General features: G+C 41.0%; 1 protein-coding gene across 1 annotated transcript in view; it reads right to left on the bottom strand.

Moving 5' to 3' along the window:
* Positions 1 to 12,762, bottom strand: part of SORCS3 (sortilin related VPS10 domain containing receptor 3) — a 613,431-nt gene that overhangs the window by 44,745 nt on the left and 555,924 nt on the right. The window contains exons 15-16 of the mRNA XM_084772036.1: positions 7,767 to 7,884; positions 6,616 to 6,749 (exon numbers count right to left, since the gene is read on the bottom strand). Of these exons, the coding sequence (XP_084628162.1) occupies positions 6,616 to 6,749; positions 7,767 to 7,884 (252 nt within the window). The remainder of the gene's footprint in view (positions 1 to 6,615; positions 6,750 to 7,766; positions 7,885 to 12,762) is intronic.

A 12,762-nucleotide genomic window follows, 5' to 3' on the forward strand; every position in this document is an offset into this window, starting at 1 on the left:
GCAGGCCTGACAGGTGCTTTGATCCCATTTTAAGAGCGCATCAGGGTGGGCTTGGGGTCAGGTGGATCTTTTCAGGCACAGTGAGAGCACACACAAAACAGAAGCAGCTACCATAGTGTAATAGTTATCATCCTCAGTGGGCACAGCATGAACCCAAACGCAGCCATAGAAAAAGAGGCTATTATATGTTAGCCAAATAGTACTGAGAAAATCGGACAATAACACCTTAAGCACTTCTGAGCTAATCCCACTGTAGCCATCAGCCTTAGCCTTCTCCCCACTAAAAGCTTGCTTATATATCTGCTCTGTTTAAGATACTCTGTTGCCCACTTCCCAAAAGATATGTTTATTTTATTTAATTAGTTGGTAAGCTCCATTACCACTCCCTGGATGAAACCGTCTATGATGACATGCGATCTACTTATTCTATGATCTCTTTGCTCTAACCACCTCTCCACCCATGTAAAGCCAGCTCTGTCTCACAGAAACGTCTACAGTGGAACTATTTTAGATAGATATGCTCCACTATGGTGACCAGTAACTGGTGCAACTAAGGACTTGCATTTAATTTAATTTAATTTAATTTTAACGCAAGCAATCACATGTGACTTGTGGCTGCCATAATGGACTCAGTACTGGATCATAAAACTCAATACTTTATTATATTATGTCTGTTTTAGTTTGTCATCTTTGGTGCAGTAACTCTTATTGATACATTGTTTAATGTCTTGTTTATATGTTAGCTTGTCCACTGTCAAAAAAAATAACACATGCTCACTTATGTTCCATATGCATAAAAACAAAGGCTGTCTGGACTGTAGGTACACCTGAAATTGTATATGTGGCGTCCCAAAATCCTTTTCCCTGTGTCTTTTGCACCTCTACTGGATAATCTCACCCTATCATGACTCCATAATGAAAATGGAAGAAACCATTATGATATTCTATATCTCAGACCCAAGAAATTAGCATATTACTATGTTGAGTGAATGAAGCCTTCTTTGTATCCATTTCCATATATAAAATGCCCAATTCTTCCAAGGGCTAGATGAGAAATTGAGATTATTCATGTAAAAGACTTTTGCAACATGAGGGTGCATAACAGCTACTCAGCTAAGGTTACCGTTGAATGAGCAAAAGGAGTGAGCAAGAAAAGGGCAGCTGGACCCTCTGGATCCTTCTATTTCCTCATTCTCCCATGCTTCTCTCACCTAAAGTCTCAATAGGATGTCCTCCCCTCTGACCCACTTTCCTGGTAAGTAAAGTTTTTCATGGGACGTACCCCTTGGACTAGTGTCTCGATATAAGTGAGTATATACCATTTAACTCTTTTTGCTTCTGAGTGAGGAACTTTATGACAGGCAGATCTGGGTCCTGGGGTCCTCCTCAAACTATGGAACCAGCCAAGGAAAATATAGGCAGTAAACTTCGAACCCCTATCCAGACTAGCCGATGGACAGGACATTCTCCACCATTGAGTGGAGAAGGAGATCTGACTTTCACACAAACTCTGGTGCCCCATCTCTGACCACATCCCCTGGATAGGGAGGCCTGGTGGCACTCAGAGGAAGGATAGCAAGTTACCAAGAAGAGACTCAATACCCTAAGAGCATATATAGGGGGAGGAGGTCCTCCTCAGTCACAGACATAGGGGAGGGGAGTAGGGGGGAAGCGGGAGGGAGGGAGGATACAAGGGATAGGCTAACAATTGAGATGTAATATGAATAAATTAATAAAAAGAAAAGAAAAGGGCAGCTGCTTCCTGTTTTACCACGGTGGGGGGGGGGGGCAAGTACCTCCCTCTCCCAGAGGGCTAGCCTCTCCTGGGCCCTCCCAGGGAGTTAGAGCAAGCCCCTCTCAGCAGCTGACTCTCTATTGGCAACCTTGGCTCTCTTCTCAGTGGGAATTCGTTTTCAACAGTGCCCTGGAGGCAGTTGTTTTGGAGTAGCTCTTTCCAGCAAGCTTGGGCTGAGAATCTTTTAGGCTCCTAAGTAGAAACCCCAATCCTTGTATGAAGTTTACATTTTTTTAACCTAAACTTTGTTCTACAGGTACATACTTCTGAGGCTCAATACATTTCTCCCTTTAAGAAAAATTACCTTCTCCTTGTGAACCCAGGCTGTGTGCCATTTAGTTCTCACCATATGGAGGTACTAAACATATTGCCCCTAGCCTACAACCTTGCCAAACGAACTAAAGTAAGTTATACACTTCCTGCTGCTCTCTGAGCCTTGCACTTTGTCTGAGGCAACCAGAGAAGCAGGCCTTCTTTGGCTTAGGGTCACACCTCAGTGGAATGTGTATGCTAATGGCTAGAACTGACTGAACAGGGAACTCCCAAGAGCGGACCACAGGCTAGGACACTTTGCTCAGATACTAGTTTCCAAGATTAACACTAAAGACCAAGACACAAATTGCATTTGATGAAAAACTGTATTTTATTTTACTTTTAACAAATCTATTTATTTTATTTTATGGGTGAGTGCTTTGTCTGCACTTATGCACATGCACTGTGTATATACCTAGTGCTGGTTAAGATCAGAAGAGGGTATCAGTTGCCCTAAATCTGGATTTATAGATGCTTGTAAATCACTATGTGGATGCTGGGAACTGAGCCCCAGTCCTCTGCAAGAACAACCAATGCCTTAACTACTGGGCCATCTCTCTCAGCCCTGAAAGCTTTAAATTCAATACAGATAACTGAGAACAATTTCAAACATTTACCCTAAATGCACTGCTAATAAGCCAGGAATTGCCATCAACAACTGCTGCTTTCATACTCAGAAGCAGTAAAAGCACACCATTGGGTCACATGACCTCTGCTGTTGTTGCTGTTCTCATGGTGGTCAGGCAGTGAAACCAGGCCTCTTCTTTTGGCTGACCCTACATTAATCTCAAGTGTTTTCTGCCTTTTTTTTTTTAATATAAGGTATGACTGATAATAAAAAAGCAAACATCTAATACCTTATTTCTAAAAATCCATAATTTCTTCTTAGAGACTATATACCTATTACAATTCCACAAGCAATGGTAAAAATTTCTTTATTTGAAATTGTCTTTGGAGTTAATGAAATAGTCTATATTAAATTTCACTTAAAGTAGCACCCTGGGTCATCTGCAGATGAGCCTTAATTTCAAAGGAACTAAATGCAGAGATCTTATTCCGTCTGAAACATAAAAGAAATCTCAAATAATAAGACCTGTTAGGTTTCCTGAGCAATAGATGACGTAGAGGCAACAAGCTAAAATTTAGCCATGCCTGCATTTGAATCTCAACTCTGCCTCCACCGCTTACGTAACTATGGTTAGGTGACTTACGAACAAACTGCTCATGTGCTTCTCATTGGGATGGCGAAGGTCAGGATGCTGACATCAGTGTCTTGACATCTCTAGCAGCACAAATGAAAGACCCACAAAATGCAGCAAAGGGTTCCCTCCTCTTCCCATTAACCATTTTTACTGAGATTCTGACAGCAGTCCCGAAAGAGGGGCTCAAAAACACTTTAAGTATTGTTACTAGCATTAAAATAATTGCATAACACCCAAAGGTACAACTTTGAAAACAGAGATTACTTGAATGTACGAGCCCTATGGGGCTCACGTAACTCTGAGGTACAAACTCACAACCTCAGCAGCAGCAGCAGCTACCACGTGCTGTAGGCTTATGCCATACACAACTTGGATAAGTGCCTTATCTATATTAAAGACCCACCTTCATTCATTTACCAATTCATTTACTTCTCCCTAGGACCTGATGAGATATGTGTTATGTATTTTTATATCACAGCTAAGGAAGTAAAGACACAGAAATTAAGAAAATTTCCCAGAATAAAAACCTGTGAATGCAAGTGTTGGGATTTTTTTTTCCAGACCAGTAAATAGAATAGGTTAAGGAAAGAAATATTCCTTTATAGTCTCTTTTCCTTCTTACTTGTGAGCCCTCCTAGCAATGAGTAAAAGACTGCTTTGGCTCAAGGACACACAGCGGAATCTGTAATGTGGCATACTCAAAGGCAGTGGACCTCCATGGGTCAGTTGGGACAAGGACGCAAGGCACTCTGGGATTTTTTTGTGGTTTGAACGTGAATGCCCCTCCTAGGCACACCGGTTTGAACATTTGGTACCACGCTAGTAGCAGTGTTTTGTCAGGCAGTGGAAACTTTAGGAAGTGTACCTTCCATGGAGAAGGTAGGTGAGTCACTAGGGGTAGGCTTTAAGAATGTTATAGCCTGGCCTGACTTCCTGTGCACTGTCTGCTTCTTGCCCTCCCATTTGCAAAGTCCCAGTGCGTATTCCTGTTGCCATGATGGACTAGAGGCTCTTAAACCGCAAACCCTAATTACAAATTTTTCCTTTAAGTTGCCTTTTTCGGGCATTTTGTCACAGCCGTGAGAAAAGCAGAAAATACAATATCCACCTTATATTTCTAAGGAGACTAATACAGCTTCTTGATACGATTGTACACTGGCCTGTGGTTCATAATTAAAAAATACTTGTCCCAGCTGTGACAATAGTTTTGGTTTCAAAAGATCTCCTAACATAAAAAAGACCCTGCTGTTGAAATTTAAATTCTATTTGGTACATCTCACTTTAATAAATTTCACTGAAGCCAGGTTACCAAAGAATAAGGGATGGACAGGGGACAGGCATGATAACTGTACACAAGTGACTTGGGCCTATCCACAGCTAGATACCATGGAGAGGGAGAGGAAAGGCTGCTGCGCAGGGCTAGGTGCCCTGTGCACTGAAACACTCTTTGCTACTCTGTACGAGGCAACTCTGCCTCTGCCCATCTCCTTCCTCGTCTACGGATGATGCTTGAGCCATTAGCTGTTTCCACTAACCCGGGACTATCAATATAAATTACCAAATGGAAGTTGAGCTTCTGACTGGACACATAGGAAGCATTCATCTAGCAGGGACCAGAAAGATAGCCACATATTCCCAGAACTGGGGAGGTTTCTGACTCTCTTAAGAGTCAGAACTCTTTACTGAATGTTTCCCATGGAGTCGGCAGTGAGGGAAGCTCCTGCATTCACAGCACTTGCATTCCACTCGGGACAGACAGATGAAAACAAAACATCCAAAAGCATAATGACTTCATAGGGTGAATTCTAACAAGACAGAGACAGGGCGGTGTGCTACAGAGCACCAGAGTATACACACGAGACCCGTGTCTTCAGTTGTTCTATGAAGCTAAAAGTTTCAAAGACACGTGAGTGATTAAAAGGTGGCAGCCATGGTGAAACTCAGAGGAAACTGTTGTGTACTTCATTCCTTTTCCTAGGACTAATTACTGCAGCTCAGAGTATGGCTGTAATATAGTAAATGAAGGAAGAACAATAAAAAAATAAATGGGATAGAAAAGGATACCGGTCCAAAGTGCCTACAACAGCGCAGTACCTTATGGGAGAGATAAATCCATCAAGTTATCTCAAGCACAGGAGTGATAAGATCTGACTTGGAAATTTAAAATAAGTATTACCTGGTCCAGTAGTTAGGATTGCAGACATACATGTGGGATTTTAGGGTGATGGGGGTGGGTGAGGAGTGAGGGAGTTAGTACACACTTGTAGTGATAACAACAGCTGGATGGACGGGTGGAAGTGCTTTTACGGACAGCATGGTTTGGAGGGAGAACCTAAAAGGGCTTCGTCAAGGCCTGGACCTGAAGGTAGGGAGAAGAGAAACAAATGCCTCCTGGGACTTTATCGCAGCCACATGTTCATGTTGGGGGTGGGCAGCTCTGCGTTTGGTGGAAACTGGAGAAACTGGGCAAGGACTATCTTCCAGTAAAAAGGATTCTTCGGGCACACTTGCTCTGCCAGCTCTCTTAGAAAACCAGATGTATCAAACAGACCTACCTCAGAGGAGAATGAAATTGAAGCTGGAGGTAAGAAGTGTTCACATTTGGGAACTTTCTACTGTAGGAAATATTAGATATCAGAATTCTAATTATAAGTTGCAGTGTTCCGTTGTCATTAGAGGCAGAATTGTAGTCTACAACTGAAAGAATCCAAAGATTTCCAACACAAAGAACTGACCGATTTTGAGCAGATAGAAATGCAATTGAGATGTAATATGAATAAGTTAATAAAATATATACAAAAGAAATGTTAATTGCATTGATTTGATCATTTCACAGTGTTATATGTGCAGAAATTATTGTGCTGGCTTATAAATATATGCAAATATTATATGTAGGTTAAAAATAAAGATAAGAAGAAATGATGACAGTGTCCTCACACATAGGGTACAATTTGAGAGAACATGCATGAAGGTATCTGCCTAGGAGAGTAGCTCTTTAAGCCTCATTAGGATGCATCACATCCTGACTCCTCCAGGACTACAGATACTCACTGATGAGAAGATAATGAAAGACCCTGAGGAAATGCTTCTCAGACAGCACTGGGATTCCCCATCAATGTGCCTCACCCTCACTTTCAGGTGAGGCAGACTTCCTGTCTGCTCCAGCAACTAGGACCACAGAGCACATCCTGCATCTGGGTCTAACTTGCCTCTACTGACGCCACCTTCACCACCACCACCACCACCACCACCCACAAGTAGGTAAATACCTGGTTGGAACTGAAGATGAAATTTCAAAGGACTCACCATTCGAAGTCCCAGTCAGCACAGACACAGGGTTCCGATACCACTGATCCAGAGTAGCCTCTGCCAAGGGCACACTGAGCACCTGGCTTGCGTTTCTTGAATATTTTCCTTTCCCCCATGACACAAGGCTCTCCCTCAAAGAGAAAGTCCATAGTGAGACAGGCAATAAAACACACAGGAGGTGAAATAAGCCAACTGGGCACAAAAGCACTGGCTTTTAGTATTCAATGTAGCAGTCTCATTTTTTCAGCAACCATGCAGGAGTTTCAAGGATGAAAGTGCTCATCTTTTATGGCCACATGAAAGGACCACTATAGCTGGCTGGCCCAGATCCACCCCTCTATTCATCTTATCAGTAATGTCTCTGTACTACTGTTTTTTCTCCAACTTTGTAGAGAACACAGGACTTCAGGCTCTCCAGACCAGCATGCCATCATCCAAGTGGCTTTAGCAACTAAAGTAATGATCATACAACTTCTGGTATACTGCTTTTATTGTTTATATTATCTTCACACTGAACTTGAGGTTAACCTCATAAGTATAACCCCTCTCTTTCCTCTCTTTCATTCTTTGCCATCTGCTCCCCCTTTCGCTCTGATGAGTGATTAAACTAAAGTCCTAACTCATAGAAAAGAGCAAAAAGAATAGAAGTTGGCGATACAAAATCCAAGGACATAGGGTTGAGAAGAGTGGAGAAGTCTACTATACTGCATGATAAATATCTGCCATCACTAGACGCATCCACCATGCATCTTTTCTTAGCATTCCTTTTCTGGTGCTTTAGGGCCCTTATTCCAAGCTGTCCTGAGACGTGCTCGTACCTTCTACAATGGCAAGGCAGATGGCCATAATATAGGAGGCCTCCTAACTGCCTGGTACAGACTTCTTTGCTAATGGATCTGACACCCTAAGCCATTACCACATCTTTTCCTCCTAGAAATTCAGTGACCTAATAAGTACATCAAATTCTGGAATGTATGCTATCTACCCCTTTTGGTCCTGGGTATGCAAAATTATTTTGGTCATAGTTATACCCACATGGTCAAAATGACACACTACCTCACTTTCCCAAGAAAATCAGATCAGAGAAAACTTCACCCAGCACAGTAGTTCCTGTTTCTACAGGCCAGCTCATCATACTGTAGGGGTACCTGATTGAGCAGGTGCCAAGTCTCAAAGTCCTCCTTGGTACAGCGCCGGCTGAAGATAGACCTGTAGTCCACTTTCACCAACTGCCATTCAGAGCGCAGGCTGAAGTGACCGAAGACTCTAAGTGTTGAGGGAAGGAGTATAAATAACAAGAAACCTGAAACCAGTCAGTAAAAGTTGAGACTAGAGAGGAGACTACCAGGACAGCCTGGATTTGTTGTATCCATCCAAAGCGAGTCCCTTAACAGGATGCTCTCACTATTCAATGACCAGGAGCTTTACATATTCAGCCAAGTGGCTGTCGTTCCCAGTAGGTTTAATATCACTTGTTTTTATTGCAAAATGACTCTATGTGCTTCACAGGAAGGATGGAGATAATCTATCACCCACATGAAACCGTTCTTTGCATTTTAATACAAAGATTTTATGTTTAGTCTTAATGTCAGGATTAGTAGTTTGTCTACCACGTTCAGTGCTAGGAATGCTTCCCTCATCTATAGAACGTGTGTGTGTGTGTGTGTGTGTGTGTGTGTGTGTGTGTGTGTGTGTGTGTGTGAGAGAGAGAGAGAGAGAGAGAGAGAGAGAGAGAGACAGACAGACAGACAGACAGACAGACAGACAGACAGAGAGACAGAGAGAGAGGGAGAGACAGAGAGAGAGACAGACAGACAGAGACAGAGACAGGAACAGAGACAGAGACAAAGAGAGATAGACAGACAATGACAGAGAGACAGAGAAACAGAGAGAGAGACAGACAGACAGACAGACAAAGAAAGACAGAGACAGAGAGACAGAGAGAATGTGTGTGTGCTTATGCACATGCGTGTTTGCACATTTGCCCACCACACTGGGAACAGTGAAATATATTATCTAAGTATGACACTGCTGATAGTAAAATCCTGTGACCACCTCTGTGCATTTTAATTGAAATTCCCACCATATGACTCATATGAATCCTTATTCTCCTTCTGCCTTTCTTGAAAAATCATAGCATTCCAATAAAAGAAAGTCATATTTATGTACAGTAATGAAGAATGCCCTCTGCGTGGTCCAAATAATCAATACTGACCTTTGTAAAGCCCCGTTGTTGATGGGCCTATAAATATGAATGATCAATCATTCTAGAAAAAAATTAAAAAAAAAAAAGACTGGCCATCAATTCTCAACTGGGGTGGCATGTCATGAGACCACAGTGCAGGGCATCTATCACTGTGATGGAGAGGTGAGACCAGTCACACTGGGAGCTCAGAACAACGGAAATCTTTCAGGGAGCTGGAGGCTGTCCATTTTAGCCAGCCTCAGCCACACTTCCAGTCCTGCCTTCCCCTACGCCCTGGTTCAGATAGTCTTAGGATGATAACCAAGGGGCTTCTCATTGGGATGTTTCCTTGGACTCTCTGGGAGATGAAGGCGCTTACAGGAGGGAGAGTGAGGACTGAAATAAATTGTAAAATGTGGGGAACAGTAAGATTGGATCTGTAGATCATCTAACTTAAAATAAATCTTGGGAAACAGCTTTGAATGTATTATCAGATAAAAATTAAATGAAAGGTTTACAGCCTTATCTAAAAGATTAAACAGACTTTGAGAGAGAAACTGAGAGCTACATTTTATCAAGCCTGTTTGGTCTTTTTAAAACCCTAGCTTGGCATGGACTCAAAGTTTTGAGCTACAATATTCCACATATATATATATATAGCTGATACTGTGTTTCTCCTGAATTTTCTGTGTCTCTTTTTTAAAATTCTTGCTAACTACATTAGTTTCCAAACCAATAAGAGACGCCATATCATCCACTAAAGTATTTCCATTATTTAGTTCTGAACTATTTCAGAGGGTGAAAACATATTTACTTCCTTAAAAAAATATTTTTGGGTTTGTTTGTTTGTTTCTGAGGCAGGGTCACACGTACCCAGGCTGAACGCAATCTATATAGCCAAGGACAACCTTGAACTTCTAATCCTCCTGTATCCACCTTCCAAGTTCTGAGATTACAGAAATCTGTTGCCATGTCAGCTCCCTTAAAAATTTAAGAAAACAGCTACTTCTAATGATAAGGCTCTACTTGCTTGGCAATAAGACAGTTAAATTAATAACTGAATCAGTAAAAAATAAATAAAACATTGAAGAGGACCTTGACAAATGTCTCTTTTCCTCTCTGCTCAGATATCAAAATCTTCCCACATTGAAACACTATTTCCTGTGGTAAGCCTTCCTTGACTGAGCAGTAGGATGCCAGTGATATTAAAGAAAACATTTCTCTCTTCTCTAAACATGTATTTCATGGCTCACAACATACATCATGTCAGATTAATCCTATTTGTTTCTATTAGAAGATTGGTAGGCAGAAAAAAGAAAATACAAAGTACATGATTTACCTGGACATCAGCAAGGCAGATGACAGAGTCTGCAGACCAGTTTTGAAGAAAACTTTTAAAATATGAACCAGGTGCTAGTAAGGTGATGTGACTAAATGGTACCTAATTAACATACCAAAATCAACCCCAGGGGAAGTATGGGTAGTCAGCTTGCCAGGTTCTGTTGTCTGTTTTTCCCTGTTCATCATTCTTATTAAACGGCTTATCAACAGAAATCTAATTTTCCAATAACACACAGCTAGAAAGAACAGTCAATGTGCTTTATGGTAATCAGGACCCAGTCAGTTCTGACACTCTACAGACAGGTAGAGTTTAATAGGATATAATGTAATAGGGAAAACCGTCAACCCCTCTTTCTGGTACTGGCATCAAGATTGGATCACAGAAATTAGCTTCATACAGCTGAGGTTTTTAGATAGTAATAGCAGTTGGTAAAGTGTTTCTATATGTATGTGGCCAAAGTAAGTGAACAGTTCAACAAGATCAACGACACTTTAAATGATCTTGAAATAAATTAACAAGATTATATATATTGCCCAGAACAAAAGAGGCAATACCTCAGATTAGTTCACATTGGACAGATCACAAAGAAAAATCATAGTTCCTGTAAGCTGTTGCCATTTAAAAAGGACCAAGACGTTGAGATATGAATCAACTTCACCACACATATAGACTGCTGTATTGGTGGACGCTGAATATTCTAAACTTTAAACAAAATCACATATTTATTAGGACATATATATGTGTGTGTGTGTGTATGTGTGTCTGTGTGTGTGTGTGTGTGTATAAATGCTGTATTTTATAAGACATTCCAATGATGTGTATAGTTGCCAAAGTTTAAGTACTATTGAAAAAAGAGGGGGAACGTTTATAGACTGAATTGAAGGGTGGTCTTCAATAGAATATAAATACGTCCTCATCGTTGAAGCTGTGATGCAACCTCATTTGACTGAAGGAGCTTACAGATTTAAGTACATGATACTGAGAAGAGAGCACCCTGAGTTACTGAGATGGGCCCTAAAAGCAACAAGAGATACATTATTCTGTAACAGATAATGAAGATTGACGGGCAGTGAGAAGGACATATGAAAACTGAAGTATAAATTGGAGGTAGACATCCAAAAACTAAGAGATGCTTAGAGCCATCATAAAGGGAAGCTGGGATGGATACTGTCAAAGTACATAATATATTTCTATGAAAATTTCTTTAAGAATACTAAGTTCACACCAGTAAGCTCCTGGGTTTTTTAAAGAAGACATAGAGTAAGTTCTACTAAAAAGATCTTTTGATTTTTTTTGAAATTGGTTTCTAGAACTGTGAAATAATAAACAGCATCTTAAAAGTCATCTAGTCTATGGTTTGTTGCAGAAGCTATAGGACACTAATGATGATAACAAAAAGATCATCTTTCATCTTTGTGCTGAAAATGGCGTAATCGAAGATATGTCTTTGGAAATGGACCAAAAAAAAAAAAAAAAAAAAAAAAGGTTAGACATTCTAAGAAGCTCACAAGTAGGAAATCCTGTGAAGTGCAAGATGCCTTTCTAACAAATTGTGATGCTCAAGGGCGGCAGGTGCACAAGTTAGTACCAAACAACTGCAAGCCTAGGCGTTTTCATGTCCCAGTGGTGATACTGGGAGTCTGAGGCTTGGAGAGTTTATCTCAAGACTGCATCGGGTCAGTCAAATCTTTTAGACTGGCTCGGACAGCTCCTGTGAAATCTCGGCAGGTACTTTCCCATTCCTTTCATCTACATTTGTTCAGCTTCTTGCTTCACACTGTGCTTCCCAGCCCTTTCTCCAAATTTTAACTTAGGGCAAGTCGTATTCTTGAGTGCATGCTAATCTCTATTCCCATGAGATTATAATTCCAAGTGCCTAGTGCAAAATAAGAATCACTTTACACTATTAGGATGATGAGTTCTGCTCATCTTCTTGAAGGGCCTCAGCTCCGAGTCACATAGAAATATTTGGATGTTGACAAATTCCTTATCCTTCTCTCCTTCTATCCAGAGTCATTTTCTCCCATACCTCTACAGCAACTTCATAAGTGTCTGTTCTTGTTACTTCTCTTTGCTCTGATAAAAACAATGTGACCAAAAATAACTTATAGAGGAACTGGTATATTAGCTTACAAATCCAGGTTGCTGTCCATCACTGGACGATGTCAGAACATGAAAATGAAGCAGAAAGCCTGGAAGATCACTGCGTTCTGATTCTTGCTGGTTCACTTTCTGGTTCACTCACAGGCTCGTGTTTAGGTGGCCTTCTTGTACATCCTAGGACTATCTGCCTAAGAATGGTACCACCCACAGAGGGATGGGCCCTCCTGCATCAAACAATACAGCAATCCCTCATGTTCATGCCCACAGACTAACTTGTTATGGACACTTTGCTGATTAAGACTAATTGTACATGTGATTCTAGGCTGTGCCACTTTAACAGTTATCATAGTCAGTGACTTGGACACATAGTCTTTTTCTGCATGGACCTTTATTCTCTGCTTCTGTTCAATATTACATTAATTATCTGATGATTTGATATCTGCCAAGGAAGGAAGAGATGGCAAAGATAGCAAACATAAAAAATAATCATGATATGAAACACAAATTAATTAAT

The sequence above is a fragment of the Acomys minous genome (genome assembly GCF_964271855.1).
Source record: "Acomys minous genome assembly, chromosome: 2".
Lineage (NCBI taxonomy): Eukaryota > Metazoa > Chordata > Mammalia > Rodentia > Muridae > Acomys > Acomys minous.